General features: G+C 43.1%; 1 protein-coding gene and 1 long non-coding RNA gene across 3 annotated transcripts in view; both read left to right on the forward strand.

Moving 5' to 3' along the window:
• Positions 1-3,038: 3,038 nt before the first annotated feature.
• TRIM44 (tripartite motif containing 44) overlaps positions 3,039-19,645 on the forward strand; it is a 61,777-nt gene continuing 45,170 nt past the window's right edge. Inside the window, exons 1-2 of one of the 2 annotated variants that reach the window (XM_077287012.1) lie at positions 3,039-3,770; positions 12,011-12,088. In XM_077287012.1, the coding sequence (XP_077143127.1) occupies positions 3,369-3,770; positions 12,011-12,088 (480 nt within the window). In that variant the 5' untranslated portion in view covers positions 3,039-3,368. The remainder of the gene's footprint in view (positions 3,771-12,010; positions 12,089-19,645) is intronic. The other variant, XM_077287013.1, reaches the window with a different exon arrangement.
• Positions 15,234-15,501, forward strand: LOC143806454 (uncharacterized). The gene is made up of 3 exons (XR_013221462.1): positions 15,234-15,292; positions 15,323-15,352; positions 15,441-15,501. It is a non-coding gene; the product is annotated as an uncharacterized LOC143806454 (long non-coding RNA).

A 19,645-nucleotide genomic window follows, 5' to 3' on the forward strand; every position in this document is an offset into this window, starting at 1 on the left:
CTCATAAGGCAGGGAAACCAGTAAGAAAAGGACAGAAACTTCCCATGTAAACTGATATTTGTCTGACGTGAGAGCAAAAAAAAAAGTAGGACAGATAACAAACGTTGCTACGTATTGAGCCAAGGAGACATCCTGGCGACTGACGGAATAGGCCGTGTCTACCGGTGGATATAATGTTCTCAGGTAGCAGTTGCTCACAGCTGTCATAGCTCTTGTTCCTCCATCTTTCCATTGACCTCCGTTGGTCAGCGAGTTGGCCATCAACAATCTTCAGAACCTGTTGGTCTGCAGGTTTCCACACACTCCATGGTGCCGATATTGAATCTTTGAACAATAGGCCAAAAATTTGAAGTTGTGGTGCAGTTTTATAATCAACAGCCAACAGGACATTATAAAAGGGGGATTTTTTTTTAAACATTCAAATATTTTCTGTTTGATCTCCTGACGTTAATATATATGGCCAGAAAGTAAATTTCCATCACCATTTATAAATGGTTCACCTGTTTGCAGCTGCAGACAGTTACAGCCATATTTATTCAGCCCTTCAAGACAATCATCTTAAGTACTTACCGTATTAGAGCTCCTCTGGCTGTTATAACCTGCTGCAGACATGATGCATCACTAGAAACCAGCTTGTGACAGTGTTTCTCAGGAATCTCAGCCCATTCCTCATGGGTAATGGCCTCCAGATCACTGATATTCTTGTGTTTGTATGCTGAAAATGACATCAAAGCTTTTCCAAGTCATGCAACTGTGATGGCCACACCAGAATTTTCCAGGATTTCTTCTTAAATCTCGATGGACTGTGAAGTATGCTGGGGATCATTGTCTTATTGGAAGTTCTGATGATGCCCAATCTTCAGCTTTCTCACAGAAGACATGACATTTTAGGCTAGCATTTCCTGATACATAATTGAATCCATCTTGTCCTCCACAAGTTGCAAGTTTCCACTGTCAGAGGAAGTGAAGTAGCCCCATCACCAAGCCCCCGCCATGCTTCTATATGAAAAACTGAGCAATTGCCCTGCTTCACTGTAGCATAATTGAGCCAACACCATGCTTCACTATAGGCATCACTGAGCCACCACCATGCTTCACTATTGGCATCACGAAGTCACTGCCATGATTCACTGTAGACATCACTAAGCCTCTGTCATGCTTCACTGTAGGCAGCATCACTGAGCCACCACCATGCTTCACTGTAGGCAGCATCACTGAGCCACCACCATGCTTCACTGTAGTCATCACTGAGTCACTACCATATTTCACTGTATGGTGTTGGATGGCATATCCATCTATCAAAGGCAGTACTCCGGGTTCCTCCTACACTCCAAATACATATGGAATATAAATTGTGAGCCCCAGTAGGAACAGTGATGATGATTTCTGTAAAACGCTATATAAGTACAATAAATAGCAGAGCTCTTTGTGTGTAACATATAATCAGGTATAGGTGTGTAATATGAAGCCATGGCATTAAAGGGAATCTGTCACCAGATTTTTGCCCCCTAATTTGAGACAAGTATACTTTAGAGGCAGAGACCTTGATTCCAGTTGTCACTTACTGGGCTATTTGCTGCAGTTTTGATAAAATCACAGTTTTATCAGCAGGAGATTATCAATAGAGGACTATTGAACCTGCTGCTATATAGTCCTCCAAATTCATGAGCTCTGTATAACTCTGTTCCCTATCCTAATCGACAGCTTTCTGCCTATGCACAGTGTACACAGAAAGCTGTTAATGAGTGGTTTGGGCAAGGCTATACAGAGCTCAGCATTCAGAGCACTGCTAGATCTGCAGGAGAGGAAACTGTAATTTTATCAAAACTGCAGCAAGCAGCACAGTAAATGATGCATTACATGGCTGGAATCAGGGTCTCTGCTCCTACATTATGCTGCTTTCAGATCAGGGAACAAAAACCTGGTGACAGGTTCCCTTGAAGATCACACCTTCTTTTAACCCTCATAAATTTGGCCGGTATCTTTGGTTGGAATAGGTGGCAACCCTATGTCCATCAGATTACATACTTTCCTTCATATTACTATATGCACAAAAATTAAAAGAAAAAAGGGGGGTTGGTACCATTTTAGCCAGTTGAAAAAAAAAATGCTCTCAGTGAGAAAAACAAGATAATCTTGAGCTACTGAGAAAAACTGCTTAAAAAAACCCCTTCACCACATCTTACACAAGAATGACCGGCTAAAGACAATATCCAAAGACCCTCCTTGCCGTGCTACAGGCGACCTCCACATTTAAGAAACATCATGATCCAAAGCTCCATGCCCTCAGATACACCAAGAGGAACTCATTCTCTGAGCTCAGATTGTTTGTTTATTTAAAAGTTCATTTATTTATGTCACGTCTGTTCTTTTTTTCCTTTGTTGTTGTTTGTTTATTTTATGCGTGCATATATTTGTGTTTCTTCAGAAACTTTATTACACCATGCCTGAGGAAGAGATCTAAGGCTATGTGCACACGTTGCAGATTTTTTGCATTTTTTTCGGTGTGAAAAAAACCCTTAAACGCATCCTATAATTTTATAATGCATTCTGCAATTTTTGTGCACATGTAGCGTTTTTTTTCCGCTATAAAAACGCATCGCGCAAAAAAAACCGCAGCATGTTAATTCATTTTGTGGATTTTTCGCTATATTATTGCATTGGGGAAGCTCCGGTAAAAAACACGAAAAATCCGCACAAAAAAACGTGAGAAAAACGCAAAAAATACGTGTGCGGATTTCCTGCGAAAGTAGTCTGGATTTGCTCAGGAAAATTCTGCACACTTTCCTGAACGTGGGCACATTGCCTAAGAAGTCTCGGAAGCTTGCTTTGTAACATCATTTATTTTATTTTTGTTAGGCATTAAAAGGTATCATAACTACAAGATGATCTTGTTTTTCTCACTGAGACATTCTTATGTGCACAATGTCACATTTTGCATCTCTGTGTAGAGAACACATGCGTCATCTTCCATATTGCGACGACATCTTCCTTCCCAGTGAATATGAATAGAAGACGCGGCTCGTTATAATAAGTCTGGGAAGCGTCGCACTTCCTGTCCACTCAGGAAGCAAAACACAGCAGCGTGGAAAGTGAAAGCAGGAAGCTTTCAGCAGAGCTGAGGCCTGAGCCAGGAAAATCCTCATTGTTCTCTGCACAGGCGAGGGATCGACAGCTGCTGCCTGGACACAAGAAGCTGAACCAGGAGCAAAGAGCGTCTGTGTGTCTACCAAGGTTTGCACAACTCACAGGTGAGCAAGGAAAGAGGTGCAAAGTGGAAGAACAAAACAACGTCTAGGAATCCAGAGAGACGGATCAAGACTTCCATGAACGGACCATAAACCGCAGTTTAGAAGATAAGTCCCACCATGGCCAGCGCATCAGATGATACCTCGCACCTCCCTCACGATGGCACGTGCGACGCTTGTGAGCCCGACGAGGCCAAAGAAGCGCTGGTCATCTGCGACGACTGTCATTTTTCCTTTTGTGATTTGCACGCTTCTGAGCACAAGCAACAATACGCAACCCACAGCGTCAGAGATTTCGCAGAGCCGTCTCCAGAAGAAGAAGAGACGACCCACGTAGAGGAGCCAGAGACTAAAGCGAAGCAAAGCGGTACGTCCGAGAAGAAGACCTGTCCCATTCACAAGCAGGAGCTCAGCCTGTACTGCAAGGAGGACTCCAAGATCATCTGCGTGCTGTGCGCCGTGGCTGGAGACCACCGCCAACATCAGCTCATCACCCTCAATGAGGCCTACCTGGAAATGAAGGTACGGGGGCGCACTGGGGGGTTGGGGGTCTTGGGACCATGAAGTCGTCAAAAGATTTCAAGTTCCGTTCATCACTTGCATTTTTTTCGCATTCCTTTTCTTTATTTTGCATGCTTTGAGCCAAATTCTTCCAAATATCACATGGTTCATGACTAAATCCTATTTATTCTTGTGTTTTAACCTTTTTTTTTCAGCGTAAAAAAATTGCATGTTCCTCTAAAATGTTGCAAAGTTTGCGCAAAAAAAGCAGCAACTATTTAAGGGGAACCTATCATGTAAAATAACACTTTTAACCTGCAGATATGGGGTTAATATGCAGGTTAATAGCACTCTGACATCGTGAGGCACCAGCACTGAGAGCCCCACTGCCTGGGGGAAATTATCTTTCTTCACCCTGGCAGCTTATGGCACCGACACTGGTTAAGTTACCACTCTGTATATAGAGAGCAATGGTAACCGCATCCCCAGCCCTGACTGACAGCCGGCTCTAATGCTGAGCTGCTGTCAGTCAGTGTCCGGAGCGTGGTCACAGCCGCTGATCTGTATACACTGAGCGGTGACTGAAGCCGCATCGGCTCCAATCCGGTGATTTCGAATGCTGCCGGGGAGAATAAAGTTCTTTTCCTCTTGGCAGTGGGACTCAGTGCTGGTGCTGCAAGGTGTCACAACGTTATATGGGGTTAATCTGCAGGTTAATGGCGTTATATTACATGACAGATTCACTTTAATGAGTCACAACTGATGATTCAGCCGGATACACATGGAAACCCCAAAGCTTCCCCCCCAAAAAAAACATAAAAAAACAGACGAATACATATAAAATATACTTTAAAAATGGCGGAAATTAAAAGAAGAATAAGGTGCAAAAATGAAAAGCGCAAAAAAAACAACAACAATAAAAGCGCAAATGCAATAATGAATCGAGTCATTTGTGCGTTACAGCGCATTCCCTGCTCCAATGCAGGTGACATCAGCGGGACAGCCCAAGTCTGTAGGCTCTAATAGGGCACGGGCGTGTGTGAGGGTCTCTGTGTCATAGAGTGGGTGGCGTGGTGGGGTATGTTCACATAGTTTTTTTTTGTAGTGGATTTTCCTTGCTGAAAAAAACACATAAATCCATGATTAAAAAACAAAAACATTTTTTGGGGGGTCTTTTTTTAATGTGTTTTTATGTATGGGGCATTTTTCTGTTTCAGATGTCAAATTTGGATCTTTTTTCAACAAGTGATGATATCTTTTTTTCCCGTTTTCCCCTGGGGTAACTGGTCTCTCTCTCCCTGTGGGTATGTATAGGGAAAGACCTGTCAGTTTATTGGAGCAGGTGGAGAGAAGGCACCAGGAACCCGCTTGGATGACTAGTCTCCTGTGTGACTTGTTCCCCGGCAGCTTTTACAGTGCTTTCCTCAAATGCCGCAGCGTTTCAGAGTCAAACATACATGGCTGAAACCGCACAGCCAGTGCCTGATACACGCTGCTCATGGATCGGACATCATGTCTTATCTGTCAGGTTCCCTTTAAGTAACCTGCCTATGGATTTCAATGGGAAAACCCACCTATAGTGCACACGGTGCAGCTTTTTGCTCACTTGCAAATAGAAGTAACGTCTTATTTTTCTGCTTGAAATAACTTTTTCAAATTTGACTACTGAAATAATCAAAGCAAAAAAAAATATCCTATGCAAAGAAAAAAACAGCATAAAAAACATAAGTTTCTTTTTTAGCCATAGATTTTTTCAGCCGGAAATATTCACGTCAAAAACTCTTTTGTGGACATATCTGAAGGCTTCTATCAGAGCCACAGGGAAGGTTCACCTGGAAGTTTTTTTCTAAATAATCCACACACAAAACATACCACATAAATTGACTTTTTTATTTCCACGTGAAAAAAACTGTACAATTCATAAAAATCACCTATATGGTGCTGTTTTTTTTTTCTTTGTGGAAAAAGAAACATCAATTTTTGAGGAGTTTCTTTTCGAAAAATGCTTTAAGTTTGACCACTGAAACAGAAAAAAATGCCCCACACATGGATAACTCGTCGAACAACACTCAAAAACTTTTTTTGCTTGGATTTTTCAGCTTGAAAAAAAAACACTTTAATTTTTTTTCTCATTGAAATAAATATGAAGCTTATTCAAATATTATTTGAAGCAGAAAAACACCTCCATATGAAATTAACCATGAACCCCCTGAAACCCACCACCAATTATCACACATGGCCAAACTTATGGAGTTTGCACACTTCCTTCAGGAACATGTAATTGCGGAAATGTAGTCAGACTAATCGCAATGCAATATGCGCCCACTGGAACAAGTTAGCATGAAGTAGCCATTGGGACCAACCCAAGCTCAACAGAGCCGAGGACCTGCCACCGGGGAGCAATCCTGTCACAAAGCATTTGGCGTGCCCGCCGTGGTCCGTGAACCTCTAGGTGTGTACAGTGCCACCATTTGTTGAATAGGTATCTAAATTCCTGCATCTGGGCTTCCCTCCCATCTTAGGGTATGTGTCCACGTTCAGGATTGCATCAGTATTTGTAAGCCAAAACCAGGAGTGGAACAATTAGAGGAAAAGTATAATAGCAACATATGCTCCACTTTTGCATTTATCACCCACTCCTGGTTTTGGCTTACAAATACTGATGAAAAATCCTGACCAAATCCTGATGCAATCCTGAAGTGGACACATACCCTTAGACTTAGCTAGACCCTCATCTACCTCTTTAGATTAAATGCCCCTTGTGTCGCCCATCATACACCCATAGCTGCCAACTATTCCAGATTTGCTTAGATTCCCCTAATTTTGTTTTATAGAATCCCAGCAAAATTGTGAATATCCTAGGCTGAAAACACTTGGAACTCATTTTGGAGGGATTTTTCCCAGGTGGGATAGGGTGTGGGAGCTGCAGTACCAGGCATGACCACCAAGGTAATGTCAATTTCTGGAAAACCCCTTTAATGTGTCCATTAGTGACAATTCTATGTCTTGTCCTTCCCTATTATAACCACTGGGAAAGAACAGTTACCCCAGATCACATTACGTCTCATTAGACAGTAAATCAGGCCTGGTTACCCATAGCAACCAATCAGAAGCCAGCTTACTTTTCTCAAACTGCTGTAGAAAAATGAAAGCTGTGCTTTGGTTGGTTGCTGAGAGCAACATGGCCTGTTTTTACTGTGAGATGAGTTTGAAGCGCATTCTGGGTGTTGATGTTTATAGCCTGGGAAGGAGGCAATAAACATGGAGCTTCCTAGGCTAATAATATCAGCTTACAGCTGTCTACTTAGCCTTTACTGGCTATTAACAAGGGTTCACTGCCCCAAAAAATGACATGGGGTCCCCTCTATAATTATAATTAATAACCAGCAAAGACTAGGCAAACAGCTGCAGGCTGATATTAACAGCCTAGGAAGAGGACATGGATATTGGCCCCCTCCCAAACTAATCATAGAATCATAGAATGTTAGAGTTGGAAGGGACCTCCTGGGTCATCAGGTCCAACCCCCTGCTCAAAGCAGGATTCACTAAATCATCCCAGGATACTAAGGACATCAGCTGCCCCTGAAATGGTGCATACTTACGATGCGCCAATTCTGGTGCTTAGCCTCCGCTCTTTCCACTTGCCCTGGTGCGGTGGCAAGTGGGGTAATAGTTGTGGGGTTGATATCCGCTGTTTTATGTTCTCTGACATCAAACCCACCTAACTGGTGTCAGCTCTCGGTACTGAAGCTGCGTTCGCACACGCAGCTCAGTGTCTCCTGGATGACAGGCTGAGTGGTCGCATTTTATGTGATCGCTCAGCAAAGCCAATTGAATGTACAATCATTTATTGATGAAGAGTGTTTCAAATGGGGACCACAAACTTCTGTCCTGGCCCCAGGATTGTTCAATATTTTTTATAAATGGTCTAGATAACGGAACTGAAGGTAAACTAATCAAATTTGCAGGCGATGCAAAGCTAGGAGAGATGGCTAACACTAGAGAAGACAGATAAACCATTCAGAAGGATCTAGATAAGCTTGAACAATGGGTGCGACTAATAAAATGGTATTAAACAGGGAGAAATGCAAGATTCTACATCTGGGCAAGAAAAATGGAAATGACCTATAGAATGGGAGGAATAGAACTAAGCAACAGCATGTGTGAAGACTTGGATATATTAATTGATCACAGATTGCACATGAGTCAACGGTGTGATGCAGCAGCAAAAAAGGCAAACACAGGTCTAGGATGTATTAAGAGAAGCATAGAGTCTAGATCACGTGAAGTAATCATCCTCTAACATGCTAGGATTCTATGAATGTGTGAATCTGGGAAATATTTTTGAGTTGATGATGGAAAGGGCCTGGATATGTGGTTTGAAGGAGATATCAGAGTCAAGGATTACCCCCAGGCTTGTGGGACTGGGGAGAGTGGGCAGCCATTAACTTTGATGGATAGGTCTGTTGTGGGGGGGTTAAGTGAGATGATGAATTCTGTTTTATCCATGATAGGTTTTAGAAATTTAACAGCGAAGAAAGAATGTGGGATTTTGGTTAGTAAGAAGGTGATATTGGGTCCAGAGAGGTAGATCTGTGTCATCAGCATAGGGAAGACACTGAAAGCCGTGGGACTCCGTGAGCCGTCCCAGGCCGAAGGTGTAGATGAAGAAGATCAGGGGCCCTAGGACTGAACCTTGGGGGACACCGACAGATAGGGGGCAAGGTGAGGAGGTGGTGCGTGAGTGGGAGACGCTGAGTGTCCGGTCTGTTGGGTCACTGAATGGTATCTTTCTAAACTACAACTTGTGCCGCACACGGCTATGTTGACTGACAGAAAAAAAAAAGTTACCAAAGAAGGGGAGGAAGAAAAACAAAAGCTCAAACATGAAAAATTGCCTGGGTGCTAAGGGTTAAAATAGCAGCATTGCAGGTGGGTTTTTGTGAAACCTGCAGCTTGGCGCTGCTTATTTCCAAATCTGCACGATGACAATTTATGGTATGTGCACACGTTGCAGATTTGTGTGCGGATTTCTTTCTTTATTTTACCCCTGCAGATTTCTATTATGGAATGGGTGCAGAAACGCAGCAGATCTGCAAATAGAAGTGACATGCTCCTTTTTTGAATCTGCTGCGTTTTCTGTGCAGATTTTACTGCACCATTAGCACAGCATTTTTTTTTTTTTTTGTGCCAATGATTTACATTGTACTGTAAAAAAAAAAGCTGCAGATCTGCAGGAAAACTGACACGTGTGCACATAGCCTTAGGCCCCCTACACACGTTCAGGAATTCATGCAGAAAATTCCTGTGAAAATCCGGACATTTCTGCCGGATTTCCGCATGAAAACCGCATGCATTTTTTGCTCGGTTTTGACGCGTTTTTGACGCGTTTTTTTCCGGACATTTCCCAATGCATTACACAGTGGGAAAACCGCAAAAAACCGCAAAATTAATGAGCATGTTCATTATTTTTCCACAATGCGTTTTTCATGCGGAAAAACGCACATAATGTGCACAGAAATTGCGGATTTCATTAAAAATGATAGGATGCTTAATGTATGCAGATTATTTGCGGTTTTATAGCGTTTTTATAGCGCAAAAACGCTAAAAACCGCAAATAATCTGCAACGTGTGCACATAGCCTTATACTCCTGAAATCTTGCGGAAAGTCCATAGCGTGTGGGAATGTACCGTACCTTTAAGATTATGTCTGGTGGGTGTGACATGGAGTATCAAGCAGGGGTTAACCATGCCCAGCATTACAAGTTGTAAGGGCATGTTAGGAGTTGTAGTTTCACAACAGCTAGAGTGCCCTGGGATGGAGCATATCGTTTAATGGTCACGCCCAGTGATCAGGGTATGTTGGGAGTAGTATTGTTTAGTGCTTTTTTTTTTTTTTTTTTTACTGAATAACACAATCTTGACGTGTAATTTAAACTCTCATTGATTTTTCTGTCCCGCATATCATGGATACAGATTTTCATCTGCTTTTTTTGGCTTATAAAGCCCAACACACGCGTTTCAGGTCGTTAATTGGTCTCGGGTAATGACAGTGCTGCTTTCATCTTCCCGCTGCCTCAGCATGAATGTCATACCCCGACGCGCGTTACGTGCCACATTATCATACCGCACAACTGGGCTTTGAAATGACTTGACGGGACGGATAGATGTGTTCTCGCTTCGAGCGTATTCTAGAAAAATTCGGACAGTTTATTAGTCATAAATGGGGGCAGTGAAAATGACAAGAGAAGCAACAGACGTGGAAGTAATGTAACTGGAGAAAAGATGGGATGTGGACCGGGAAAAAAAAGCAAAAAATGTGATATTGGCAGTATGATGGGACGTTTTCAAGATCTCTGCTTGCTTTCATCCAATTGGAACTTTTACCATTTGCTTCCAGTTTATAAATATATGTCCTGGTTGTGGTATAGACACAAAAGGTGCAATATCTCCAAGATCCTATCCCAATATGTAGTAGGTGTAATAATAATATTATTACCAAATACCTCCAATTAAATATGTAGTATAGTTTTTCTGATTCACAGTCTCTTTCCTCATGTGCAGGACCTTAGGTATCCATGGTTATGACCATTAGCAACTAACCGTCACACTATCAGTGGTCATAACCATGGATACCTAAGGTCCTGCAATGCCTGCACATGAGGAAAGACACAGTGAATCAGGACAACTATACTACATTTCTAATTTGAGGTATTTGATAATATTATTATTATTACGCCTACTACGTATTGGCATAGGATCTTGGAGATGGCAATACCCCTCGAAGCCTAACATAGCGGATATTTTCAACAAAACTTCTGCTATAAATCCGGAAACATAGTTGCAGCAAAATCTGTATGTGTTGGGCCTCACTCAGACATATGTTGTTTTTTCTATATTTATCAAAGTTAACTTGTACCCATTAGCGTCAAAGGAGCTGTTCACATGATGTTTTTTTTTTTTTTCCTGCAGAAAAATAAAACGGAGATGTTCGTTTTTGATCTAGTACCAGATCCCCGCGCGCTTCTATTGAGTGACAGGTCTGGCCCTTTGTGTGTTTATAGGGAGGGACCTGTCAGTCAGACACACTGACTGTCTATCAGGCTTGGATACATGAGCTGCGCCTTATGGAACATTGGGAAACAATACCAATAATTTCCCTTTCCATTATGAAGAGCGCCACTCTTGTTCTTAGGCCATGTTTGGTAATGCAGCTCGGCATGAATGGGTTTCAGCTGCGATATTAGACACAGTCCGCGCACAAGAGTAGAGCAACTTTTACTTTCTCGCTCTCCTCCTGGCGTGACACATGCCGTGGTAAGGAACAGATGATTTGCCATGGGGGCAGGGAGGGCAGATAAGAGACTTGTCAGAGGAAATAATGTCTGGATTGTGAACTATTTCGATAATTTGTGATTTTTTTTTTTATTTTTTATTTTGGGGGGGGGGGGGAGTGTTCTGCAATCTGTGACTAAAGTTGTATTCTAAAAGGTCTTTAAAAACTTATTTATACATTTTTCAAATGAGCACCCTCGTCATAAAAATAACTGAATAGTGTCTGTCTGCAGCCGCCACTGGGGGGAGCTCATTGCATGTGTGTGTATACAGATCATAATAAAGGGGTTACTACTCCCCAAAGTTGTTCAAATTGATGTAAATGTTGCCGCTCTTATTTACTTCTGCAATCCAGTGCCATATGTCACCGTTACAACAAATCCGTTCATCACATTTCTTCCTCCTGAATCTTCCCCCATCACCTTTGAGTAATTTTATTCAGAAATGTAAGGAACCGCAGCAACTCGGCCACGAAGTGGAGACCCGGTGACGTTACAGAGCGGTGGGCCGAGTGCTGAGGAGCAGAGGGCAGAAAAATCACCAACACTCCATAACTGCAGAGTCCAGACCTCCTCTGAAATCAGCACAAACACTGCGCCCCCACCGGGAGCTTCATGGCCGAGCAGCTGCATACAGCTGTACATCACTAAGCACAATGCCGAGTGTCGGATGGAGTGGTGTAAAGCCGCCACCACTGGACTCTGGAGGAGACGTGTTCTGTGCAGTGATGGATCGCACTTTCAGCTTTGTGGGAACAATTTTTGGGGAGGCCCTTTATTAGGCCAGACCACTGTATTAGGCAGACCTCAGCCTGAACTGGTGCGGAGTATAGAAACCAGTACTGTCCACAGAATAGCTATTTCTTTGTCCTATTGTCAGATGATTTAGAACCTCTGCTATAACAACCGCCGCCTTCTTTCTTGTAGAATAGAAAACCCGCTGACCTGAAGCTTGCCATGGGCGAAATGGTGGAGAAGTTAAAGGAGCAATGCGCCAACTCCACAGTAAGTGAGCGTGCATGTCCTGCCCTCTGTTTCCGTGTCCCCTGCTGCTTCCGTCCGCTGCTTTCTCTCGCTCGCTTTCTTGCTTTCCACCCCGCCTGGGAAGCGGTTATGAAACACTTAACTTTGGGTTTGGATACCATTCAAGTAGTGCCGTCTCCTCTATAATTAATGGGCTCGTTGGGGCATATGTAATCAGTCGCTAAGGAACACAAAAACCATTTCCTCCTGCTGCCTTAGACAATTGACATGGTTCAGCTATGCAAAAATGCCATCCGGATGCAGAAAATCACATGCACTAATTAATTTGCGACCTCCGACTCGTTTCGACACAGTGCGGAGAACGGATTTAAAGGCTTATCTCATCTTCTATCTTCTGGAGTGTGCTGCTTCTCTTCCTCCATGCTTGCTGGGTGGCGCTGTGCTCCTGATGATTGACAGCTTGGACCAGCAGTATGACTGCTCCGCTAACCCGAAATTTGCTTTCTCCAATGCTGCTTTGCCTTTGCAGCATCAGAAGAATGGACGGACACTGAAGCCGGCCAGATTGCTGAACCCGACCAGCTTCAGCGCAGCTCTACAGGAAAGTGATTGTAAGCGCTGCGCTTCTAGCCTAGGGGACTGACCACTTGTGATGGACTGCAGAGGTGGCCAGTTACCTAGGCCCAACCGACCACTCCATTCCTATTGCCCGATTCATTCACATGTTGCAAATCTGCAAGAAGAACTGTGCAAAAAAAGGGGATACACAATGAACATCTGTAAACTAAGGGGAACCCTTCCCTACAGCGCCGCCACTGGAGACATGCAGCATTGCGCATTGCCCATTGAATTTCATAGGCTGTCATTGTAATTTATAGACCAGCCAAATCCTGCGTTCTTTGTAACTTTGTAATGTTCTGCAGACAATGAGGATCTTGCTTTCCTTTCTTCATTTTTCCGTGAGTAATAGGAGTTACTTTTCAATAGTTTTTATGGTTTTTAAAGATGCAATGCCCCAACACTTCTATCTCGGAGCCGTCATCTGATCATGAAGAGAAGCACATTAGAGTCTGAAAAAGATAAAATGGAGCGAAAATACTTGTCAGTCTCAATCAGTTTTCTACTGATAATCAGCATATTTGTCCTATGTGATCGTATATCCTTGCGTTCCGAAGCCACATCAAGGTTAATGCAGGCCTTTGGGCAAAATACTTTGTTTTTGAAGAACCATCCCAGGTTATAGTGTCATATAATACATGAATAACTTACACTGGATAATATGTGCACCAATCATATAAGGCATTAAACCCACTCACAGGTGACAGGATTAACATTTATAACTATTAACCCCTTAAGGACAAGAGGTATTTTCGTCTTTGCGAAAATACCGGGTTTTTTCGTTTTTTTCTCCCCTTCTTCCCAGAGCCATAACTTTTTTTATTTTTCCGTCAATATGGCCATGTGAGGGCTTATTTTTTGCGCGATGAGTTGTACTTTTGAATGACACCATTGGTTTTACCATGTCATGTACTCGAAAACGGGAAAAAAATTCCAAGTGCAGTGAAATTGCAAAAAATGTGCAATCCCACACTTGTTTTTTGTTTGGCTTTTTTACTATGTTCACTCAATGCTAAAACTGACCTGCCATTATGATTCTCCAGGTTATTATGAGTTCATAGAAACCAAACATGTCTAGGTTATTTTTATCTAAGTAGTGAAAAAAAAATCCAAACTTTGTTAAAAAAAAAAAAAAATTGTGCCATTTTCCGATACTCATAGCATGTCCGTTTTTCGTGATCAGGGGTTGGGTGAGGGCTTATTTCTTGCGCGCCGAGCTGACGTTTTTAATTAAACCACTTTTGTGCAGATACAATCTTTTGATCGCCCATTATTGCACTTTAATGCAATGTCGCGGCGACCAAAAAAACAGAATTCTGGCGTTTTTGACTTTTTTTTTTTTTTTACTTGCTACGCCTTCTAGCGATCCCTTTTTTTTTTTTTTTTTTTTTTTTTTTTTTTTTGATCGGGCGATTCTGAGCGCGGCGATGCCAAATATGTGTATGTTTGATTTTATTTTTATTGTATTATTTGAAGGGGGGGGCGATTTAAACTTTTATATATATTTATTTTTGTAAAATATTTTTAAAAATATATTTTTTTTACTCTTGGCATGCTTCAATAGTCTCCATGGGAGACTAGAAGCTGCCATAACCCGATCGGCTCTGCTACATACAGGCGATGATCAGATCCCCTGTAGGTAGCAGAATTACTTGCTATGAACGCCGACCACTGGGCAGCGCTCATAGCAATCCGGCAATGAAAACCATGGTCTGCGGAGACCTCTGGTTGTCATGCCAACCTATCGGTGACCTACGATCTCGTGACAGGGGTCATAGATGGGTAGATTTCCAGCGGGCTTGCCGGAAGCGCACTTTAAATACCGCTGTCAGAGTTTGACAGTGGCATTTAACGAGTTAACAGACGCAGGAGAATCGCGATTTCTCCCACGGCTGTTAGCGGCACATGTCAGCTGTTCAAAACATTTGACATGTGCCAGCAAAGATGTGGTATCACTGCCGGAGCCCACATCAAAGGGAGGGAGTGCGATATGGGTGTACTATTACACCCGTTGTTGGAGAGGGGTTAAAGGGGTTTTCCCACTAACAAAGTTCATTTTAATTAATAGATCTTGGAATAATAATAATTTCCACAATTTGATGTGTTTAAAAATAATATTCCTGTGCTGAGATAATCTTATAAATGTGTCCCTGCTGTGTAATGGCCGTGTCTGACCATGCAGGAACAGGGTCTGATCATACCACATCTCCTAGCAGGGGAGGAAGGAAGAGAGTATACAGACACAGCAGCACAGGATCACAGAGGATTATTTGCCTGTTTTTAAGCAATTTTCTACCTGAAAGAAATAATTATTTGCAATTGTTCTGTTATATCTCTATCCTCTCTCTTACTCCCCCCGCCCAGGAGATGTGGTATGATCAGGCCATGTCCCTGTACGGTCAGACATGATACTGCAGGTCTGGCAAGCTGCTCTCCATATAGGCCAGGCCTTGTGAGGCGTGCCCAGTATACGGCAGGCCTTGTGAGGTATTCCCAGTATACGACAGGACTTGTGAGGTATTTCCTCTATATGGCAGGCCTTGTGAGGTATTCCCAGTATACGACAGGACTTGTGAGGTATTCCCAGTATACGACTGGACTTGTGAGGTATTTCCTCTATACGGCAGCCCTTGTGAGGTGTTCCCAGTATATGGCAGGCCTTGTGAGGTGTTCCCAGTATACGACAGGACTTGAGGTGTTCTCTTTATATGGCAGGCTTTGTGAGGTGTTCCCTTTATATGGCAGGCCTTGTGAGGTGTTCCTTTTTATATGGCAGCCCTTGTGAGGTGTTCCCTTTTATACGGCAGGCCTTGTGAGGTGTTCCATTTATACGGCAGGTCTTGTGGGGTGTTCCCTTTATGCCGCAGGCCTTGTGGTGTGTTCCAGTATACAGCAGGTCTTGTGGGGTGATCCCTGTATACAGCAAGTCTTGTGAGGTGTCCCCAGTATACGGCAGGTCTTGTGAGGTGTTCACGGTATATGGCAGGTCTTGTGAGGTGTTCCCGCTATATGGCAGGTCTTGTGAGGTGTTCTCGGTATACGGCAGGTTTTGTGAGGTGTTCTCGGTATACGGCAGGTCTTGTGAGGTGTTCTCGGTATACGGCAGGTCTTGTGAGGTGTTCTCGGTATATGGCAGGTCTTGTGAGGTGTTCCCGGTATATGGCAGGACTTGTGGGGTGTTCCCGCTATATGGCAGGTCTTGTGAGGTGTTCTCGGTATACGGCAGGTCTTGTGAGGTGTTCTCGGTATACGGCAGGACTTGTGGGGTGTTCCCGGTATACGGCAGGACTTGTGAGGTGTTCCCGGTATACGGCAGGTCTTGTGAGGTGTTCCCGCTATATGGCAGGTCTTGTGAGGTGTTCTCGGTATACGGCAGGTCTTGTGAGGTGTTCTCGGTATATGGCAGGACTTGTGGGGTGTTCCCGGTATACGGCAGGACTTGTGAGGTGTTCCCGGTATATAGCAGGTCTTGTGAGGTGTTCCCGGTATACGGCAGGTCTTGTGAGGTGTTCCTGGAGTATGGCGGGTCCTGTTGGGTGTTCCATAATTGATATCAACAGAGACTGACCACAATGTAGCCTGTTGTGAACTCTGTTTTTGGGCTCCCTCTTGTGGTCATGAGTGGTACTGTGTGAGTGCTATCTTTGGGCTCCCTCTGGTGGCTCTTTTTGTCATTCTGCAGGTCGGTGGCTGGGATCAGCTGTCTCGTTATCTGCTGGTTGGTTTCCTATTTAGCTCATCTGGACTTTCAGTTGTTGCCTGCTGTCAATGTATTCAGTGCTATTTTGATCTCTCCTGACTACCTGCGTTATCAGTCTCTCCAAGAGAAGCTAAGTTTCTGTTTGTTCATTTTTTGATCATCAGTGTTCAATATGTTTCTTGGTTTATTATCTGTTCTTGTCCAGCTTGCTAATATGTGATTTCCTCGCTTGCTGGTAGCTCTAGGGGGCTGAGTTTCTCCCCTCACACCGTTAGTTGGTGTGGGGGTTCTTGAATTCTCAGCGTGGATATTTTGTATAGGGTTTTCTACTGACCGCACAGTTTCATATCTGTCTTCTGCTATCTAGTATTAGCGGGCCTCATTTGCTGAATCTGTTTCATTTCTACGTTTGTATTTTCCCCTTACCTCACCGTTATTATTTGTTGGGGGCTTTCTATATCTTTGGGGGTATTTCTCTGAGGCAAGTGAGGTCTTACTTTCTTTCTCTCTAAGGGTAGCTAGTTTCTCAGGCTGCGTCGAGACGTCTAGGAATTCAGGCACGTTCACCGGCTACCTTTAGTGTGTTCGGTTAGGATCAGGATTGCGGTCAGTCCAGTTACCACTAACAGTAACTTAGCTAGTCAGTTCTGTGATCCTCAGCCACTAAGGATCATAACAGTAGCCCCACAGTCGGCTCACACTTTACATGCATGGGAGGACCCAGACCTCTGACGCAAAGTCATCTCAAATTAAGTGTTCATACTTACATTTAACCCGGCTAAAAATAAAATAACATAAATGTCCCTTAATGCAAATTAGCACAAATTCAGACCTTTTTGCAGCCTAGATTGTGGGACACGTAAGGTCAGGCCGGCAACACTGCCTATAGCCGTGGTCGTGGAAGAGGAAAGGACAATGGTCCTATAGACATATAGCGATAACCTCCGCACCTGTACATGGATATGCGTGCAGGCACCCGGCCACTATCCACACAGATGTCCCTGATCAAGACCACCAGCTGGATCAAAATAAAATCACATTTGCATCAAATCGTTCTTTGTTTTTCATTGTCGGTACTGAGGTTATGTCTGTATATAGATTTTGGGACGGTCCTGCAAAAATCAGGATTGTTAATAAGTATGTTCCAAAGGTATAGCTAATATGCTTTATGGAGGCCACAAATCCACAAAGTTGTGATTCCAACAGCGACCAACAACCTCAATGAGCCAACGGTGTCCCTGCGGTTTTGTCGAGGCCCTTGCCTTTGGCGGCAAATGTATTGTTCGTGCCATGTTAATCAGAAGTAGTCGATAACTCTGAGGTGAGTCCTAGTGCGTTAGGTAACATAGTGTGTGTGTGTGTGTGTGTGTGTTAAATAGGGGCCGTGACATCCTAAAGAAACCATTTGCAATCCTTATAACCTATAGTGTGCAGAAGTTCAGAATTTAATGACTTTTTCCTGCTTGTCTTTCCCTGCTGATGGTTGATAAACCTGCCTGATTCTTGCATTTTTCTAATGCTGATTTTGCAGCACGCACTTCCATTATTCGATTCGTCCTCGCTGGATAAAGGTTTGAGAGCATTGACGTTAATGTCGGTCTCTAATTGACGTGCTCGCTAATGTTTGATTGCTCGGGTTAGACATGTCGAAATGTTTCCTCTCCTCTGTGGATTAGGTCAATTGAAAGGTTTTTCTAAAAGTTGAAATTCTGACAAAATTACACATTGAAAGTCATTGTAGGACAGAGGCTCGCGGGGAAATGACGTCTCTGCTCTCACAAAACTGCGGGATCTCCACTCTTCACAGCTTGAGAGCAATACAGATTCCCGCCATGAATGCAGCACTGACAGCGGGATGAATCTCTTGCTGCACAAACAGTGAATATGGCAGAAAATATTATCAAATAGCAATTTCCAATGTAAAAAAATCATTACACCAGGGAACACCTCGGAAGAGCCAGGTGCAGCCCCTTGAAAATTTTGCATAAAATGGGTGGCGTTTTTCTACCTTATTATAGAAAGAACAGTGGGGGAGGGCTCCTGCTGCAGATAGGTGCCTCACAGTCAGTTTGTGAAATGGAGCTGATTTCATGATTTATTTGCTGGAATGAGCAAGTGTCAAATTGAGAACAGCAGACTTTATAGTGGAGTGAAGTCATAACAGCAAATAAAGTGCACCCCACCTTGATACATTCAGGCTCAGACACCCGTGGCATATCAACGGTTGTGAAACTACAAGTCCCAGCATACCATGGCCGATGGAACACTGTAGATTGCTGACTCCTAATTCGATCTTCATCCTGCCATATTAACAAATGGGTGCAATTAAATGATCTTCTCTGTATATTACGCATTTTATATATCTGTAAACGGGTTGTATGGAAATGAACCTATATCATAAAAGTTTTTCTTTTTAGAACTGTATTTTTCGCTAAAAATAATTTTTGTAATTGGGTTTCATTAAGAATGTTGCACTGTTTGCCTTCTATAGCCTTTGTGCTGCACTGTCTAGTGCTGGCTGAGGAATTAGTTAAATGGGAACCCGTCAGTGAGCTCATTGTGATGACCCAGTGGGAGAGTTTCTAACTCCTTTTATCTCTTTTTCTGAGCTCTTCTCGAATGACTTGCGACCACAGACCACATCAAAGTCCAATGTGGAGAGAAACAAAGAACCTGTAAAAGCAAAGAGGGTTCAATTTTTTTTTTAGTTTAACTTACTTGTAAAAACAATTGTAATCATCAAATACATGCATTTAAGTAAAAATATCCGCAGAGGTGTACAACCCCTTAAAGAAAACCTTCCAGCTCGATTCAATGGAAAAAGCAATGGCGCCCGCACCAGGCTTTTAATTAGTGCATGAAAACAATGCAGATTAGAAAAGTGCGTATATAAAGGATGTACATACTTTTGCAAGTAACAAAAAGTTAAGCAATTTTGCAAACAGTTTAATGAAATAGTCGTTTTGTGTATACAGCTCCTATGCAGAGCTCTATGGCTACGGGCTACAGACCCCGCGCAGCCTGACTATGCAGTCATACTTCCCTCCATCTAACCTCTTCTTCACACTAAGATATATTGAGTAGGTTGTCAATAAATAGTGGAAAGATGGAAGAGGATATGACTGCAGGATCTGACTACACAGAGTTTGTTTGCAGTCTTTAACCATGGAGACACATAATTTCTCATAGGAACTGCATACACCAAACAGTAGCACATTTTTATCAAAAACCTTGCAAAGTTGCTTTCATTTTCTATTTTT

Source organism: Ranitomeya variabilis, chromosome 2, assembly GCF_051348905.1.
Source record: "Ranitomeya variabilis isolate aRanVar5 chromosome 2, aRanVar5.hap1, whole genome shotgun sequence".
NCBI lineage: Eukaryota > Metazoa > Chordata > Amphibia > Anura > Dendrobatidae > Ranitomeya > Ranitomeya variabilis.